Source organism: Gymnoscopelus microlampas, assembly GCF_963454915.1.
Source record: "Gymnoscopelus microlampas genome assembly, chromosome: 7".
Lineage (NCBI taxonomy): Eukaryota > Metazoa > Chordata > Actinopteri > Myctophiformes > Myctophidae > Gymnoscopelus > Gymnoscopelus microlampas.
In genome coordinates this window covers 19420198-19437203 of record NC_139944.1, presented here as the reverse complement: position 1 = coordinate 19437203, position 17006 = coordinate 19420198, and the positions used below count along the sequence as shown (strand labels likewise).

At 40.2% G+C, this 17006-nt stretch overlaps 1 protein-coding gene across 1 annotated transcript; it reads right to left on the bottom strand.

The window, feature by feature from the left end:
* Window positions 1-911: 911 nt before the first annotated feature.
* On the bottom strand, window positions 912-16991 carry gnb1b (guanine nucleotide binding protein (G protein), beta polypeptide 1b). Its single transcript, XM_084062097.1, has 11 exons — window positions 16547-16991; window positions 10971-11079; window positions 10783-10821; window positions 10587-10693; window positions 10422-10485; window positions 6504-6666; window positions 5398-5464; window positions 5071-5272; window positions 4468-4684; window positions 3245-3360; window positions 912-2854 (listed from the first exon to the last, which is right to left on the bottom strand). The coding sequence occupies exons 2-10, from the start codon at window positions 11025-11027 to the stop codon at window positions 3254-3256; spliced, it is 1023 nt and encodes a 340-aa protein (XP_083918223.1). The 5' UTR covers window positions 11028-11079; window positions 16547-16991; the 3' UTR covers window positions 912-2854; window positions 3245-3253.
* Between the last annotated feature and the right edge of the window lie 15 nt (window positions 16992-17006).

Below are 17006 nucleotides of genomic sequence, written 5' to 3'. Positions count from 1 at the left end.
TTTTTAGGCGTCAACCTAGGGCTGGTCGCAGATTATGTGCTTGGTGAGAGGTTCCCTTTATTTTATCCACATGGGTGCATAGTGCATCTAGATTCTAGAATCATCAGTCTATCTATCAGGATTTAGTGGGAATAAATAGGAGAAAAGGTTTTTACAATACAATGACTGCAGAGGTTGACAGCCAGTGTTGTGAAGTGTTTGCAATATCAGTAGATGGCAGTAATGCACGTCATAGTCAGAACATGACTCTCATGCCATACTTTATTTGAAGTCAAGTGGAGCAGTTACAAATCACTAATTTGTAATATTACCATAGTTACCAAGCCAAGTCACTGATTTCCAGTGCATACATTGTGTTTTTAATATAATAACCAGTAATTAAAGCAATCACTTGAATTCAATCATTTTAAAATGCCAAGCTTAAAGAGTATATGTTGTCAACATTATACCCTTTTGCCACATAAGGTTGTGACTTTCAACCTGATGTCACTGTTATGGGCATGTCATCCTATATTATTGTATTAAAATTGGCCAATGGAAGGACTGGCCAGCAGACCACGTCATGTCACTATGACTCAGCCATATAAGGAGTTCCCAATGGAGCTCTGCCCAAATATGTGTGGACCTCAATGTGTCTTCAACGCATCAGGCCCAAACAAATCAGTCAGCTCCATATATGGGCTCAAAAGGGGGGCATGGGACAGGGACTGAGAGATAGAGATCGCCATATCTGGGAATTTCGGTCAGATTGGCAGCAACGTAAACCTCTAGTAGGCAAAGAAATTCTAATAGCAGATCTACAAGCTCCGAACACGTCACAAATGTAACACACTGTAAATTGGCTATAGGCACAGCATGACACCATCGTACGATGAAGTATTCTGGTTCAACTCAACAAGTCAACAAGGATAAGACATCTCAAACAGCTTTTTATTACATGTTCAATAACAGTACAATTTAGTACAGTATCTATCTTGCATCCAGCTCACCGTGGAACACCAACAGACTGAAATAAAATACAAAAAGTGAAAAGGTACATAAGGGTGCAGAGCTCTATCATATTAATGGAAAGAGAAAAGGGAATCTGTCTCAACTGAATTGCATTTTCACTTGTGGCCACACACAATTACATCACATTTATTGTACATCATCGCAGAAAAAAGGAAAAAGTGAAAATATATCACAACTTTAACCACTTATACCCCAAAGTTTGGCCAACCGGAGTCCCTCAGGGCTCTATACTAGTAAATTTGCCGTTTTCGCTCTACATTAAATATCTTTACTGAAAATAGTCGATCGACAAGCTCACAAAGCGTCATGTTGCGAGCTTGTCGATCTGCTATTTTCCTGCGTTTTCCCCAGAATACGGATGCTGGGGTTTAAGTGGTTAACAAAAGTGCTTCTGTATACAGTGAAATGTTCTGTCATTCAGATGCTTTCTGACTTAATTTAAGACCCCAAAAAAATTGTACAAAAAGTGTTTAATATGGACAGTATGTGAAGATGTTTTTGTTCCATTGAGTGTGGACATTTCAAGGAGGAAGAGGACTGGTTAAGAAGGATAGATTTCTCACAATGATTGTTATAATTATTACAAAAAATTGGCATCATTAGAACTGGTAAGCATAATTTACACTAAGTATGCAGTCAATATTAAGTCCTTTCTCCATTCTTGCTCACTCTGGTGCATAGCATTACCAGTATTAGTACATGATGTATGCAGAGTTGAGCCAAAAAAAATTGGCTCCTATCAAGATCAAATTATAGTCAATAGGTTACTCTCCTTTTGAGAAAAACAGATCTAGGATCTTTGCACCATTGAAAGCAAGTCTACAGCATGCACATCTAAATTAACTCATGGCAGACAAAATGAGAATGTCTTAACTTAAAATTTCAGACCATTATTTTCAGACATTGATTTGTACATTTCATTCACAGAGTTGCAACTGCAGTCCCAAGCAAAGAAAGTGTCTGTCTATTTAATCAGGCGAGGTGTTTCACTCAAAGTGGATAATAAACACATTTCCCCCATCCATATAATAAAATCCAGCCATGCCCCAACCATCTCACAACCCAGCCGTATTCTACCCCATCCCTCCCCACCCAAAGTCAAAGGCATGTACAAGAATTAAGGGGTTAACTGGATAAAGGTACTCATAACAACTCCTTTTGTACTGGAATGAGCATTCATCACAACTTATAGCATGTGCTTGGTTAGTTAACATAGTATTAGTTGAGAGGCAAAGCTTCTTCATGTGCAAAAAGCTGTGATGAAACAAAAACAGCTAGTATATAAATACATCATGGACAGTTTCGAAAGCTGCTCGTGTAATCTGATCAAGCTTTTGCTTCTGCATGTTTATTTTCTCTCATCTTTCTTACATGATTAAACTGGATTAGAAAGACAAGCTTTAATTTCAAACATGTCTAAAACAACTGAGGAAATATGACAAAGAAAAAAAAAGAAAGCCATCGAGCCATCGAGAATAACAAACCATCAGAATAGAATTCTTAAAAAAAAAAAAAAAAGTTAAATAATTTGTACAATTACACTCCAACATTTGCTTTCAAGACGCATACATTTGCATGGGATGATAGTGTTGTTTTTCTCTTTCAAGGTAACATAAAATGGTCCAAGAAGGAATGCACAAGTTTCTGATTTGATACCACAGGAAATCCTCTTTTTAGCTAGGTGATAAAACAATTGTGCTCTTCTTTGTGTAGGAAAGGCATTGGTTTCCCTTCGTTTATGTGGTGTCCAAGTCAGTTTAAACAGTGTTGAAGAGGATGCTGTGAAATATAACATTCTGAAGTTGTAATGGTCTTCCAGTCAACTTTGGAGTTAAAATAACATCTGAGGAGCCAAGACAGATCAATGTCAGAATTTGACTCACCAGAACGGCACATTTTCTCAAGTGTAATGAATTAGTAAAACAAAGCAAAAAAGGTGACTCATTTGCGTTCATGGAAAGAATACTAAGGCTAATCAATGCACAACTGACCAAGATGGGAACTGAAAAATGAATTGTACCTCGTCAGCTATAGCAAATTAATGGGTGGGATAATTGTGTGTATAATCCTTGATTATAAACACAATTATAAACGGAATAAGACTGCTTCTACTGAAAAGACAATACACCAAAATTCTGATAATCACAAAATTGGAGAAATATAGGAATGACGCTCATCACAATGTTGGCTAATGTAAAAGTCTGAATTGCAAAAAAAAAGAGAAGAGGATCACCTTCAGGCTTCAATTCCAGATCTTCAGAAAACTGTCCCAGGATCCTGTTGCAACTGCCATACCATCATCAGTAACCCCCAGGCAGCTAACACGGTTGTCATGGCCAGCCAACACACCTAGGAGAGGACCACAGCAGCCATTTAGTCAACAGTAATTATTCTCAAACTTTTTTATTTCAAAGACCCCCAGTTTTATATGCAATAGGCCAGGGGTCTTCAACGTTTTCAGGCCAGGGACCCCCTAGCTGAGAGAGAGATGAAGCAGGGACCCCCTCTATATAACTTTTTTTCCTTTAAATTAGGTCTGCTCTTTTTTTCCTCTACACCTATACCTCTTTGCCAAAAATAGCAGATCTACAAGCTCACAACGCCTCGCAGCGCGAGGCGTTGTGAGCTTGTAGATCTGCTATTTTTGGCTAAAGTTTTCCTCAGAAAAGGGACGCTAGGGTTCAAGTGGTAAATGTAAAAAAAAAAAATCGCACAAAGATTTGGTGGACCCCCTGTAGTAACTCTGAGGACCCCCTAGGGGTCCCGGACCCACTGTTGAAGACCCCTGCATTAGGCTATGGACACCATTTCATACCACTTTTATCTCTAGGACCCCGATGTACACTGAAGAAGCCTCATTGCTAATTTAACCCAGAGAGAGTACACATGGAACCAAAAGGACCTGTAAGGGTACATTTGGTCAGGTCCCTTTGGTTCAGTGTTTTACAAGCCCGTAACTCCTCAAGGACTCCTGAGGGTCCACGGACCCTACGTTGAGAAACCAGTGGTCTACGCATACTGCTGCATGATCATACATTCACTTTCATTTGACTACTCTGTAGTAATTCGTAGGTTATGTGCAAAATGTTTAAGGAGTAGTTTAAAAAAACAAAAAATCTCCATGAATTCAAGGCTTCATGGGGTGTGCAAGGTGATGTTTCATGGGGTGTATACTTGATATAAAATAAGTATTTTTTTGGGGTGAACTACTCCTTTAGCGCTACTCTATATACTTCCCCAGCATCCCCCGGGATCTGTACTTGATCCCTTTGCCTAATCTACAAGCTCACAGCACACATCTTGTGAGCTTGCACATCTAACATATTTGCCAAATGTTGAAATGTTTGACTCCCACCCTACTATTATCAATTCAATTTTATTAAAGTTACTATGACATGCTGAATACGGATAACGGGTTGAAAAGTTGTTTGATGTGGTCATGCTCCGAGTACTAACCAGCACGGTCAGCCTTTAGTGTGTCCCACACATTACAGTTGAAGTCATCGTAGCCGGCCAGAAGGAGACGACCGCTCTTGGAGAACGCAACAGAGGTGATACCACAGATGATGTTGTCGTGGGAGTAGATCATCAGTTCCTGATCAGCGCGCAGATCAAAGAGCCTGCAGGTGGCATCATCGGAGCCCGTGGCAAAGGCATTGCCATTGGGGAAGAACTGCAAATGAGAAAATACACTGAAACACCCACATGTCTATATATGTGTAATCCCAAAATGTGGAAAAACACTGTGCAAATTGTATTGGGAAAGGCATGATCTGACAGGGTAAATGTACAATATTGTCTGTGTCGGGCGGAAACCTTCAACCTTGTATGCACAAAACTATTACTTTTTAGTATATAATATAATTTAGTCACAAGCTCTTGTTAATACATCTCATTGGTCCAAAATGTATAAACCACAAGAGACTCAACCGCTTTTACTTTCAGAATTGTTTCAAATGTAGACGATCTACAAACTCACAACTCGTCACAAAGCTGTAATATGGAGATACTACAAGGTTTCTGCCCGACAGCAACAATATGCTATTGTAAACCACTTACACAGATGGCATTGATATCGGACTCATGACCGGTAAATGTCTGTCTGCACATGCCCTCTCGGACATCCCAGAGCTTCGCAGAGGCGTCACAGGCCCCAGAGACGAATAACCTTGTGTCAGGGGCCAATGACAGGCTCATGACATCACCCGTGTGTCCAGCAAATGTGGTTGTCTGCTGCCCAGTCTCAATGTCCCAAAGTGCACTATGACACACAAATAATCAGAATTAGACAGATCTGCATACCCGTTTGTACCACTTGACTGAATTTATTTGATAAAGAAATATACAAAATGTAAATGAATGTGGGATTGTAATTCTTATATTTACCAAGTGGTATCTCCAGAACTTGTAACAATCTGGTTGTCATCAACAAAGCGACAACAGGACAGGTAACCTGGTATTCAAAGAATGAATGCGACAGTCATTAAAAATTATATTTCAATATACATTTGAGAATATTCCCAACTCAACTTTGGAGATAAATCACCAAGTCTTATGAAATGATTTACAAATGTTTACATTCTATTAAAGCAATTCAAAACTAATTTTAGTCTAGATGTATTTAACTAATAGTTATTGCTGCCATTGTGCTATAGGGTTTCCTGCAGGATAAAACTAAGTCTATGTGCTACTGGAGGGGGATGCACGTACCTGCACACACACGTTAAGGCTGCACAATATGGACAAAATGTCATACCTCAATAGTTATTCCAAATATCTCAACAGTGATACAATATCTCAACAGCGATACAATATGACTATGGGTTCACACTTATTTTAAAGTTTAAGTGTAGCAACAGTTAAAACAAACTATTCTTCAAAGAACAGGATATTACAGGTCATATTTTAAAACGTTTAGTCTGACGTTTAATCTTGGTGCTGACCAATTCAGTCTCAGTGGTGCACCTTGACTGAACTGGTCTGGCAGAATTCCTGCGTTACTCGCGTGAAATATATTTTAAGAATGTTTCGAATTTAGGCGTGACAAGTGATGGTATTTATTCAATCAAATTATCCCTGTATTCAAGGGACTTGTGCTATAGTCACTCTTTGTAACTTTAACAATGTTGTAGCTAATTCAAGGTTCACTTAATTTGTGTCCCATGGGAGAAACTTGTCATAAGACTAAAACCTGATATATATACACCGACATACAGTACATAAAAATAAAAAATAAACTGTATGGTGACACATGTGCAGACACCTAGCAAGTTGAAGTATTAAGTCATTTATACTCATCGCCTTTCAGGCATACCCCTCAGGCCATAAGGAAGGACATAATAAATAAATTACATTTATAATGATATTTGACAAGTACATGTTTATGAATCCTATACCTAGCATATATAATGTGTGCAAACTATGCTTCCGTATGTGAAAATTAATTCATTATAATGTCAGAATGGTAAAAATGCAATGATTGGGTTATATACCTGTATGTCCAGCGAGCTCACGGCTTACGCGTACATTCCCCTCTCGAGTTTTCAGATTGTAAATGGAGCAGATATTGTCTAAGCCTCCACAGGCAACATAATTTCCTGAAGGCGCATATGCACAAGTCATGACCCAGGAAGAGCGAAGAGGAATGGCATGGACCTACAAAAGCACACACAAGAAAGATATGTATTTTAATGTTAAACACATGATGCCTTTCACTTTCTCCTCCATATATCTTCTTTTGAGCATAAATGTAACCTTTGATTTTTGCAGTGCAAATGAAATTAACCACTTAAACCCTACATACTTCATGTCCATGGCCCCTCATTTGTTTTCCCCTCTACACCAAATCTCTCTGCCGAAAACAGCCTAGATTGGGTTATTTACTTATTTTGATGAAAGTTTGTCTATTTTAGCCAAATATTCGCTGTTTATGACCTGCCCAGAATAGGGATGCTAGGGTTCAAGTGGTTTCAAAGCCTGATTAAACAAACAAAGCACGGGGCAGCTTTCTCTGAGTGACGTAACTGAAGAATGCAACAATTAGCTCTTAGTACAGGATTTTGTTATCAAGGACCAATTCATAATATTCTCATGACATGCGCTGCCCTGACAAGATGGCACAATGTGACGGCTCACTGTGCCATCGTTGTCATTTAATGATAAATAAGTTATGCTTAAAAGTTATGGACAACTTTAACCATTTAAACCCTATACAATTTCCCCCAGGAGTTTCTACTTGGTCCCCTCCTTTTTTCCCTACATACCAAATGTCTTGGTCAAATGGCAGATAATCTACAAGGTCACAATGCAGGGAGTTGCAACACATGGTGAGCTTGTAGATCTGCTATTTTCACACTTGACATGCCCAGAATACAGCCACGGATGAACAACTTTAATAATACAAAGTGCACTGCAAAAACATCCCAATATAAGAAGTGAAGTTGTGGATGCACACTTGAACATGGAGCACACAAGTAAATAATGCTGGTTTAAATGTGGTCGCGTGCAGTGTTACACACTAAAAACAGCCTATCTACAAGCTCACAACGTATCGCAGCTTCTGATATTTTTGGTGTGTGACACGGCTGTGCATATAAAGTATAAACCAGACATAATATATAGGTCGGTCGCGTTTAAACTAAAGCCAATACATTAAGAAAAATATCCTCCAAATTCAGAAACGATGCTATGAGAAAACTAAGATTTTCGATATTTTACACTTATGGAATTGGAAAAGATTTGCAGTTGCATACACTCATGAGTTTTGCCCCGGTACTTGTGAGTGTTTTTAAGGGTCTAATCCAGATGTCAACAATACACTACTTGAATCGTTAAACACACATGCTACATTAAAAGCATGTTGATAATCAGAAAGACTTTTGCTGTGTGTCACTCCCAGTCTCTCTCTTCACTACACTATCCAAAATAAAGGCAGAAACGCCCAAAAATATACATCTTAAAAAAGATGGCGACGCATTTAGTGTCCAATCTGGTGCACCATCTGCTTCAAATAACTTTACTGACATTGTCAACCAGTAATGTATTTGTCCTACTTGACACCAGGATCAATATTTGTCAATAGAAGAGGCCTGGAGACCACTTCACCACTAACTGCAGATCATCTGCAATAGTGAAGTAAACGTCCAGTACTAGTTATATTGTAATACCAGCCAATACATACAGATTGGCTAATTATAAAGGTAAACAGTGAGTATAAGCTGTAAAAAATAGACAACCTCCCTGCATCAGCTAGTGAGGACTGAGGAGTAAGAGTCCTTTGCAAACAATGATTGGAGCACACAGATGCCTTTTTTCCTTTACTGATACAAAATAAAGTACAGTATATGCCGTGTCAGTCTTTGGTTATGTGCAGAACAATTGCGTAAAATCTGCCTTCATGTTAACAGTACACTACGTGTGGCATAGTCGGATTAAAAATAAAAAAAACAACAAAGAAGCATTGGTGCTCAGAACCATTGGGCTCACCCTACACAAAACGCATAGAACAAACCAAAGCAAAATGCAAGACATATGTGCTGCAAGATAGGAATCGTAGTACAAAACGTCAAAGTAAATGCAAATTCAGAAATGCCTGTATCACGAAAGCAAATAAATTAAAGAAGAAACACTGAAAAAGTCTCAACGCATGAAAAGAAAGCTTCAGAATGTGACTAAATGTGTTGCAACAAATCAAATACACACTGTATATATATATTTTCGTAACACAACAGCAATGTTCTGGAGGACACCTACAGGGAATTGAATTCATTCTAAACTAAAACTACTAATAAAAGCAATTCTGTAAATATCAAGTTCATGCATCAATAATAGTTTGATAAATGTTGGTATACAAGTTACTTTATGTACCAGTAATTTGTGTTAGGCTATCAGGTAATTAAGCAATAACACAGATATATCAATGATATCACAGCTACGGGAGTTTAACACACTTCTTGTCTTGCAGACAACATCCATTGTATATACCATGACTTCTCGTTTCTTACTTAAAACCATCTTTTCTAATTTAAATGTTCTGCTTAATTCTGATAGCGACACAGTGAGCTAATAAGACAGGAAATGTAGTAGAAAGGGGGGTGACATGCAGCAAAGGGCCCCAGGCTGGACCTGAACCTGGACCAGCTGGGGGAAGGACACAGCCCCCACATGACACACTACCAGGTAACCTCGCGTCACCAGTCTTTCCACCTCGGAGGAAAGCCTGGTATGCGTTACTGAAGACCCATATGATCCGGTCTAGGCCACGCCTACTGAAAAAAAGAAAAAGAAAAAGGAAACCCTCTTTCCGGATTGTCGCGATCCAGTTTTGCGGTGCCGCTTTGTTTTGGTTCCCCAATCCCTATTTAAATGGAATAGAATTTCCCCGTGGGATAATACGGATAATACAGACGCTAAATAGTCTCCGGAAAGTACATTCACATTTATATTTAAAAAATGAGCTAAACTACGCCGCATCAAGGATTTTATTAGGACGGACCTATTTTGGGGTAACGTCTTTCCGGATTGACGCTGATGACGCGCCCGGTGACGTAGGGCTACTTCCGCTCCCGACCGGATCATATACCCGAAAAGGAATGCTGCCCAGGCTACTACCAGGTGAACTACCGGTATGCCCTACAACCTTTTTAGCCAATTGGTCTCTTCTTCCCTTACCTTCTCTACCAATTTAGTCGATATGCCAATTGCACACACATTCCTGTGTAATCTTGGCACTGCTGGCCCTAATGGCTCACCTGCCAGTGAGGAGCCCCCACCGGGAGGACATAGTACATCCACCCTACTCCTCAACATTCGACATCAACCTGCTGACCGGCGCTGCCCAAGCCAGTAGGAGCCTGTGGTGCAGGCTCCTAATCCCTCCCAATCCACGAACATGGCTGATTAGGCTCATATGGACCAAGCTGCCTGCACCAGAGGATTCAAACCCCTGAACAGGAACTTGACACTTGCACCACCCAAGCGCCCTACTTTAAACTTTTACATGAATATGTCCCTTACGTGTCCTCCAGAAAACGTTTGTGTTCACTTGCAGCTTGCACAACCTAAGTGCCCTACTTTAAACTTTTACATGAATATGTCCCTTACGTGTCCTCCAGAAAACGTTTGTTAACTTTTGCAGCATTTCTAGAGTCAACTTATTTCCTTTGACTGTTTTGTAGCATATTTCAAATTAAGACTCTTCTCTTGTAGCAAATTTTGCATTTGTTGCATTTGTTTTACGTTTTCTTGTGCGTTTGAAATTGGCTTCTATATTTGGAGCTCATTTCTCATGATGTAATTGCTTTCCTTTTTGAAGTGTAATCGACCATCTTTCTATTAACAGCAGGTATGGTTATAGTTTGAGATAATACTTCAAACATGAATGGAACCCGATTCTATTTATAAAACTGTACCTTGTTTGTGGTATAGCTGTCCCAAATAATGAGTTTGCCATCTTGGGAGGCACTGACCAAGAGCCTACACACATGAGAGAAAAAAGAAACAAATAAATACATAACCGAGTCACAGGTCTCATAGAAATATGTACAGACAGACAGATAGGTGAGCATATCCTTTACCTCGAATCTGTTCCCCAGTGCATGGCATAGATTTTAGCCAGATGTCCCCTCAGTGTTCGTCTTGTACGCATCTGAATTCGGCCAACAGGGTCAATGTTGGCTGTGATCTAGGAAGAAAAATGCAAAAAGTTGTTTAGTATGAGACTAGATTTTTTTTTGTTCAATGGATAACTATAATTGTTAATAAAGATGTTACCTGTGATAGTGTGGCATCTGCACATGCTTTCCTGGCATCCTGAAAAAATAAACAAATACATCTTTTACATTTATATTATTTCAATTTCTGATGTTTATCAATTTGAAGAGCATGTTCTTAGTGTGCAGCATTCTTCCGTATAGATTATTGATGGTAAATGGCGAGGTAAACAACAGTTAATTACTCACTCTGATCTGATTTTTGAGCTGCTCCGCCTCTTGGCGCAACTGGTCCAGTTCACTCATTTTCCTCAGCTTTTAGAATTACGTTACTCCAGCTGCCGGGACACTTGTTGATCTGAAAGAGAAAGACAGAACTGACACCATCTACTTCCCATACTTGGCTCTTCCAGACATCTCTGTAGGTATTAGGGGTGCAACAGTTAATCAATCTAATCGGTTATAAAAATAATACATTTCAATAGAATAATCCATTTACAAAAAATACCGAAAATAGCAGATCAACAAGCTTGCTTGTAGATCGGCCATTTTCCGCTATTTATCCCTGACAATGTTGTACAACATAGGTTGAAATAGGGCTTGTCATTAATCAGACTAATCGATTTAGTCGATTATAAAAAAAAACTACAAGTTAGATAAGCTGACAAATCATGCCCATGTTACTAGAACGCTGTGTCCACCCGCCGCAGCGTGTTTTTTTCTTGAACGCAGAGTATGTTTCGAGTTGCTTTCAATGGGAGCGCCATGCATTTATGCTATGCTGTAAACACCTGCAGTGTGACAAGGCACTGAGCATCTATTCTGCATTGTGTGTTTACATTGAAGAGTGTTTTTATCTAGTCGCCGACGCACAGTTGAAATATTCTCTAACTCTAGGCGTTTGGATTTTTATAAGAGCGCCTTGCATTTTATGCTGGAATTCTTTTTTTAAACCCTTTGATGGACACATGGCCTAAAAGGCGTCGTTATCCTATTGACCTCAATCCTTCAGATATTGAGGATTTTAACCAAATGCCACTTCCATCAATACATAATGTGCAGGAAATATTGCCCTCCTGGACAAAGTTCAGAGTAAAACTGATCATTCTGTACAATAATAAAGCAATACATCTTCAGTAAAATTAGCAGAGCTTTGACAACATATTTGTCTAACTAATCATGACTCATTTTAACCACTTCATTGACCAGGGTGCCCCAGGACTCCTCTTTTTTCCCCTATACACCAAATCTCTTAAAATAGCAATTCCAAGGCTCACAACGTAGCTGAACACATTGTTGTGAGCTTGTAGATTATTATTTGTATTTTTTCTAAACCAATTTTGACAAATGTTCACATGAGCAGAATAGGGATGCCAGTGCTCACATCTCTGTTGAGGGATCTAAAGGACATAGGCATGATCCCTGCAACACCAATATGTATATTTTAGAACTTCGGTCAGGGTTAGCCCTGAGTGTTTTGAATACTGAGTCCTTCCAGCACCACCACAAAATGGCCAAACTTTTGCTTGGACCCATCTAGTGAATGCATGTCTTTTAAAAAGATTAGGAGAGTGTATTGGCAAGAATCTGGCTATATGATAGGCATCACAAATCACGATTCAATACCATGCCGTTTTCAAAATGTTTTGAAAGATTACAAATAAAAATGATATTGTCACAATATCGATCGTGGTATTTGGTCTAAAAGAATATTGTGATATTTGATTGTGTCCATATCCCCCATCTCTAGTGTGAGGTACTATAGTACCTCACACTAGAGATGGGGGATATTGACTAGCTGAAAGGGGAAAAAACTGTACTCAGACTTTCCCACAGCACTGGGGTAAAATGCTGTTATGCCTACTTTGACCGGGTCATCGGTCAGTAGGAGACTCTTTTGAGTCTGCCGGTCATCAAATTATTGGTTTAGGAATGAGACAAAAACTAAATAATCTCCATGAATTCAAGGCTTCATGGGTGTGTAATTGATAGAAAAGTCATTTTTTTTGTGTACTATGCTTTGAACCCTGGTGTATTGTAAAATGTGCCTTCACTTGCTTTAGCATGAACCTATGCTTTAATATCTTACTACATGCAAAACAAACGAAAGACCACCGTCCTTTGATTTAATTTACACTGGTGTACTTCAGTATAGCAAGATGATGTAACGTGTCATTAAATTCATTCTTTTGGGCAAGGACCGCTGGCCTAGCGGTCCAGGCACTTAGGCTCTAATGCAGCCTGATAGCACGCCGCGGGTACGAGTCCCATTCCCCACGACCTTTGCTGCGTGTCACTCTTCGTCTCCCTCGCCCCGTTTCCTGTCTGTCTCCACACAAATTCTATTGATAAAGGCATAAAAGCCCCCAAAAATATATTTTTTTAAATGTATATGTTTTACAGCTGCAATCTACGAGTATTAAAAATGGAAATTGTGCATCTAAATTAGAAGAGACTCCTGCAACCACTTAAACCCTATATACTTCATTGAATGGAGACCCCCAGGGGTCCATATACTAGGCCCTGTGCTTTTTTCCTTCTACACCAAATATCTTGCCCAAAAAAAAGAGAAACATAGATCGGCTACTTTCAGCTAATGTTCGCCCCAGAATAGGGACGCTAGGGTTCATGTGGTTAAATAGGCCAACTGCTTGAGTTGTTACAAAAACTAGGATGAAACTATTCATGTTCTCCTGGGTAACATTCCAATCACATACTGTATACTTCCACCTTTTTTCAGACTCTGTACTAAGTTTATTACATAAATAATATACAATATACAGCAGCATATACCTTAGTGCGAACTCCTCTTGTTTTTTGTATATAAGATGATACCTTAAATGTTATCCTGGATAACATTCATGAGGCAATAGTGCATCAATGAATTATTTTAGAACTTTGGTCAGTGTTAGCCCTGAAACAACCCCTAGTAGTATCAAGCATATTTGGCTAGCCTAAATACTTTTAATAACTTGGCATAAAGCTTTCCCTTTTCAGAAACATTGTTTGCTTGTGAAGGTCTGTGGATTCTTACAGTTTGGAGTTCCTCCATCTCATCACTTCTCCTTTCCAAGCGCCTGATCAGGGTCAGCTGACTGCACGATAAACTGCGTTGTGGCAAATAGCCTAAAGTTGTGGCTTACTGACTGACTGTTCTCAGGTCTCTTGAGGGCAGTTCCTGCCTGCTGCCCTCTGAAGCTGAAAGACAGTTTCTACATTTCCAGCTGAGAAGCATCAATTGTATGTCTGTGCAGTAAGCACTTAGGCCTTCAAGTAGTAACACAAATGTATTTTCTCAGATGACAGCTTAGCCTGTGTTGCTGCATGATCATAGTAATTGTTGCGTGTGCCAACCCTGCCCTTACTCAACATCTGCAGTATAAAGAGATGACAACGTGATTATGAAACCTGCAGTAAGCCTAATACAATTTTGTATTGTGGATCAAAACATTTTCTAATCATGTTGGAGTCTAGTTTTAAATATTGCCCTGATAATGCTATGTTCACCGGGTCTAAAGCTGGATCAGAGACAGGATCATAACCAGCACTATCACTGAGCAAGTCCATAATCCTAAAAGCTAAAACCCTTTCAGTTAAGTCTCTAATCCTATCCATGTCCACATGAAAAACAGCTGGCGAAGCCTGAGCAGAAGTCGGAAATATGCTATTCCACTCATAAAATAATAGGATGAGATTAAGCTTAATTCTGTTACATATAACATGCTTAAAGCAAGTGCCTGGATTTTCTCTCTGCTCTCACTTTCTGTCAGACTCAAATTTAATTTGAAAGCAACAGTGCCATCACCATCCAAATTGCAGTATAGATTGCATTTGCAGAGAATCAATACACATTCATGAGCATCATCAGATAAACACATGTGTACCCAGTGTTGACATCAACATGAGAAATCAATCTACTATAAAAATGCAATAATAATAATAACTACAAGTTCTAATAACTATTCTGCTGTTCAGTTCCCACGACTTTGCTTAACACAGTGGGTCCGATATGCTGACAGTAACATTGGCTTGCATGTTGTACCATGATTTGCCTACAGTAGTGGGACAGTTTGCATCATGTTTGAATATCTGTTGTGAGAAAAACTGTAGCAGCAGTACGTCCGTTTGCTACCCTAAATAGATTGCAAGGTTGAGCACCTTTCTCTCCCTCTACAACCACACTACTCATCCTATCCCACCTGAATTGTAACATTACCGCAACTAGATAATACAGGGCAATAATATTGTAGTTTAGTCTGATGCTATCTTGGATATATCATTTTCGAAATTGGCTGAAAGCCGCGCAATGTAATACTAATCTGCCTTGCACTGATGGAAATCCGAGAAGATGCAGCTAACGCCATCTTGTACACCGCTGCCCGGTAGTTAGCCTGCTAGCAAGCTGGTCGCTGTGTGTAGGCCTGTAGGCAGGGCAGAACAACTCACAAGACATTTCAGCACTTTAAATAGAGCCATTTCCTCTTATAACCCAGACAAATCCCTTCATTGTCGACATTAACTCACAACCGAACGTCAGTGTGAGCCGCTTGTCACATATCGCTTGCTAACGTTACATTTCCAGAAAGACTGTCTGTCTGTCTGCTGTTCTTCCGCAATTAGGCGACTGCTAGGTAGCTAACGCAACGTTCAAGTGAACGCGCTCGGCTAGGTGGGTTTAACTAGAACTACTCCGGGGCTGTTTGCCTGCCTAGTGGAAATCCAATTACTTCGATACGTGCAATCTCGTTACGGTCAACCGTGCCTTTTTGATTTGATTACAACGTATATGTACAGTTAGCTGGCTCTCTCTACTGTGATCTAGATGAGGAGAGAGGAGGAGGTCCCAATCCTCCCTCCTGACTGGAGAAACTGCAAGGTCGGGTGGTGGCCAGCTTGACTTGCATTCAGATTGCAATAAGGAATGTAAAGGATTCGAGTACATATCGTTTGGTGGTAGCTCCCTTCCCCCCCAAAAAAAGACAGTTTACTGGCATAACCTTCCATTTCCACTGGAACACCCAGGCTGACTGCAAGTGGCGTTGTGTTGTATTGGTGGCACAAGCCAGAATGGCTTGCAACCGCATTTCCTTCGTGCTGTATTACAATAGTTCATACCAATCTACACCTATATTTATTTATTTTGTATTCCTGATCCGGCCGTTAAGAATTATTTTTTTTACTGTAAAAGTAACGTTTGCACCAACGTTTACATTTCCTCTATCGGACGTTTATTGCTCCAGTCAGTCAGGCAACGGAGAGGGGCTGTGTCATCAACTGGCAGCCAGCCTATCTCACAATATTAAATCAACATTTTCCATTTAGATACAGGTCATCAACGTAAGCCTGTGAGCCTTTATGAAATCACTAATACCGCTCTCCATTAGCAGCTCACGTAACATAATACCAGTTGATAGGAAATCTTATTAGCCACATAGCATTAGCTGGTTCAAGCTGATTTAGGCCAAACAGCCCCTCATCGTTGACATCAAGCGGCATTCAGCTAGCACCCATTCACTGACATTCATTAAATAGGGCAAGGAAGCAGCATTTAGATGTAAGTGATGTTTATCGAGAACAAATCACAACGGCATACCCTTTAGTTTTTTCCTAACAACCACAGATTGCTTTCATATTTGCCCGCACCGATTTACCAGGTATCCCCCCCTCTAAACTATAAGTCGCTAACAAGCTAGCTGCCGACAGATACCCCACCCCCGGGCACTGCTATTCTCACACAATATCCCTCAGCCAGCTCTATTCTCATCGCAGAAAAATACAAAGAAAGTCAAACGGTCGTCCTGGGTGTTTCCTTCTCTTTAACTTACCTGTTTCAATGTTGCGTTTGGCTTGGTGTCTTTTGCATTGACTGGAAATGGAAACGGCGTATCCCTCCAATGCACGCATCAACGAACGGCGAGCAGCTAGCTGTGGAACTAGCTAGCCAGCTAGTTGTGTGTGACTGTGTGTGTGTGTGTGTGTGTGTGTGTGCGGAGCTACGGTTGGAGAGCTTTGACAACCTCAGTCAGCCAACCGGAGAGGCAAGGCAGGGGGGGAATCACACCCACAACGGCTTCTTCTATGGGGCTCGACGACACGGTGACTAGTGTCGACACTTGTGGAAGAAGCAGCCGAAAGGGAGACACAGCAATACGTTTCCGAATTCAACAAGGGAGCCTAATGTTTCCTTTTAGCCAGACTGTTAACCCGTGTCCTTGCTCTGGGAACGCTCTCATCCGGCCATCGAACGAACGAACGAACGGAACGACGAGATGGGCGCGGTAACCC

What these genes read in the sequence shown, in the direction of transcription:
- gnb1b (XM_084062097.1), bottom strand. Translation starts at nt 11,027, where the DNA reads ATGAGTGAACTGGACCAGTTGCGCCAAGAGGCGGAGCAGCTCAAAAAT. An exon ending in CACTGGGGAACAGATTCGAG is followed by an intron (nt 10,486 to 10,586) that starts GTAAAGGATATG and finishes TCATGTGTGTAG; the next exon opens with GCTCTTGGTCAGTGCCTCCC. An exon ending in ACAGCTATACCACAAACAAG is followed by an intron (nt 6,667 to 10,421) that starts GTACAGTTTTAT and finishes GTGCTTTTGTAG; the next exon opens with GTCCATGCCATTCCTCTTCG.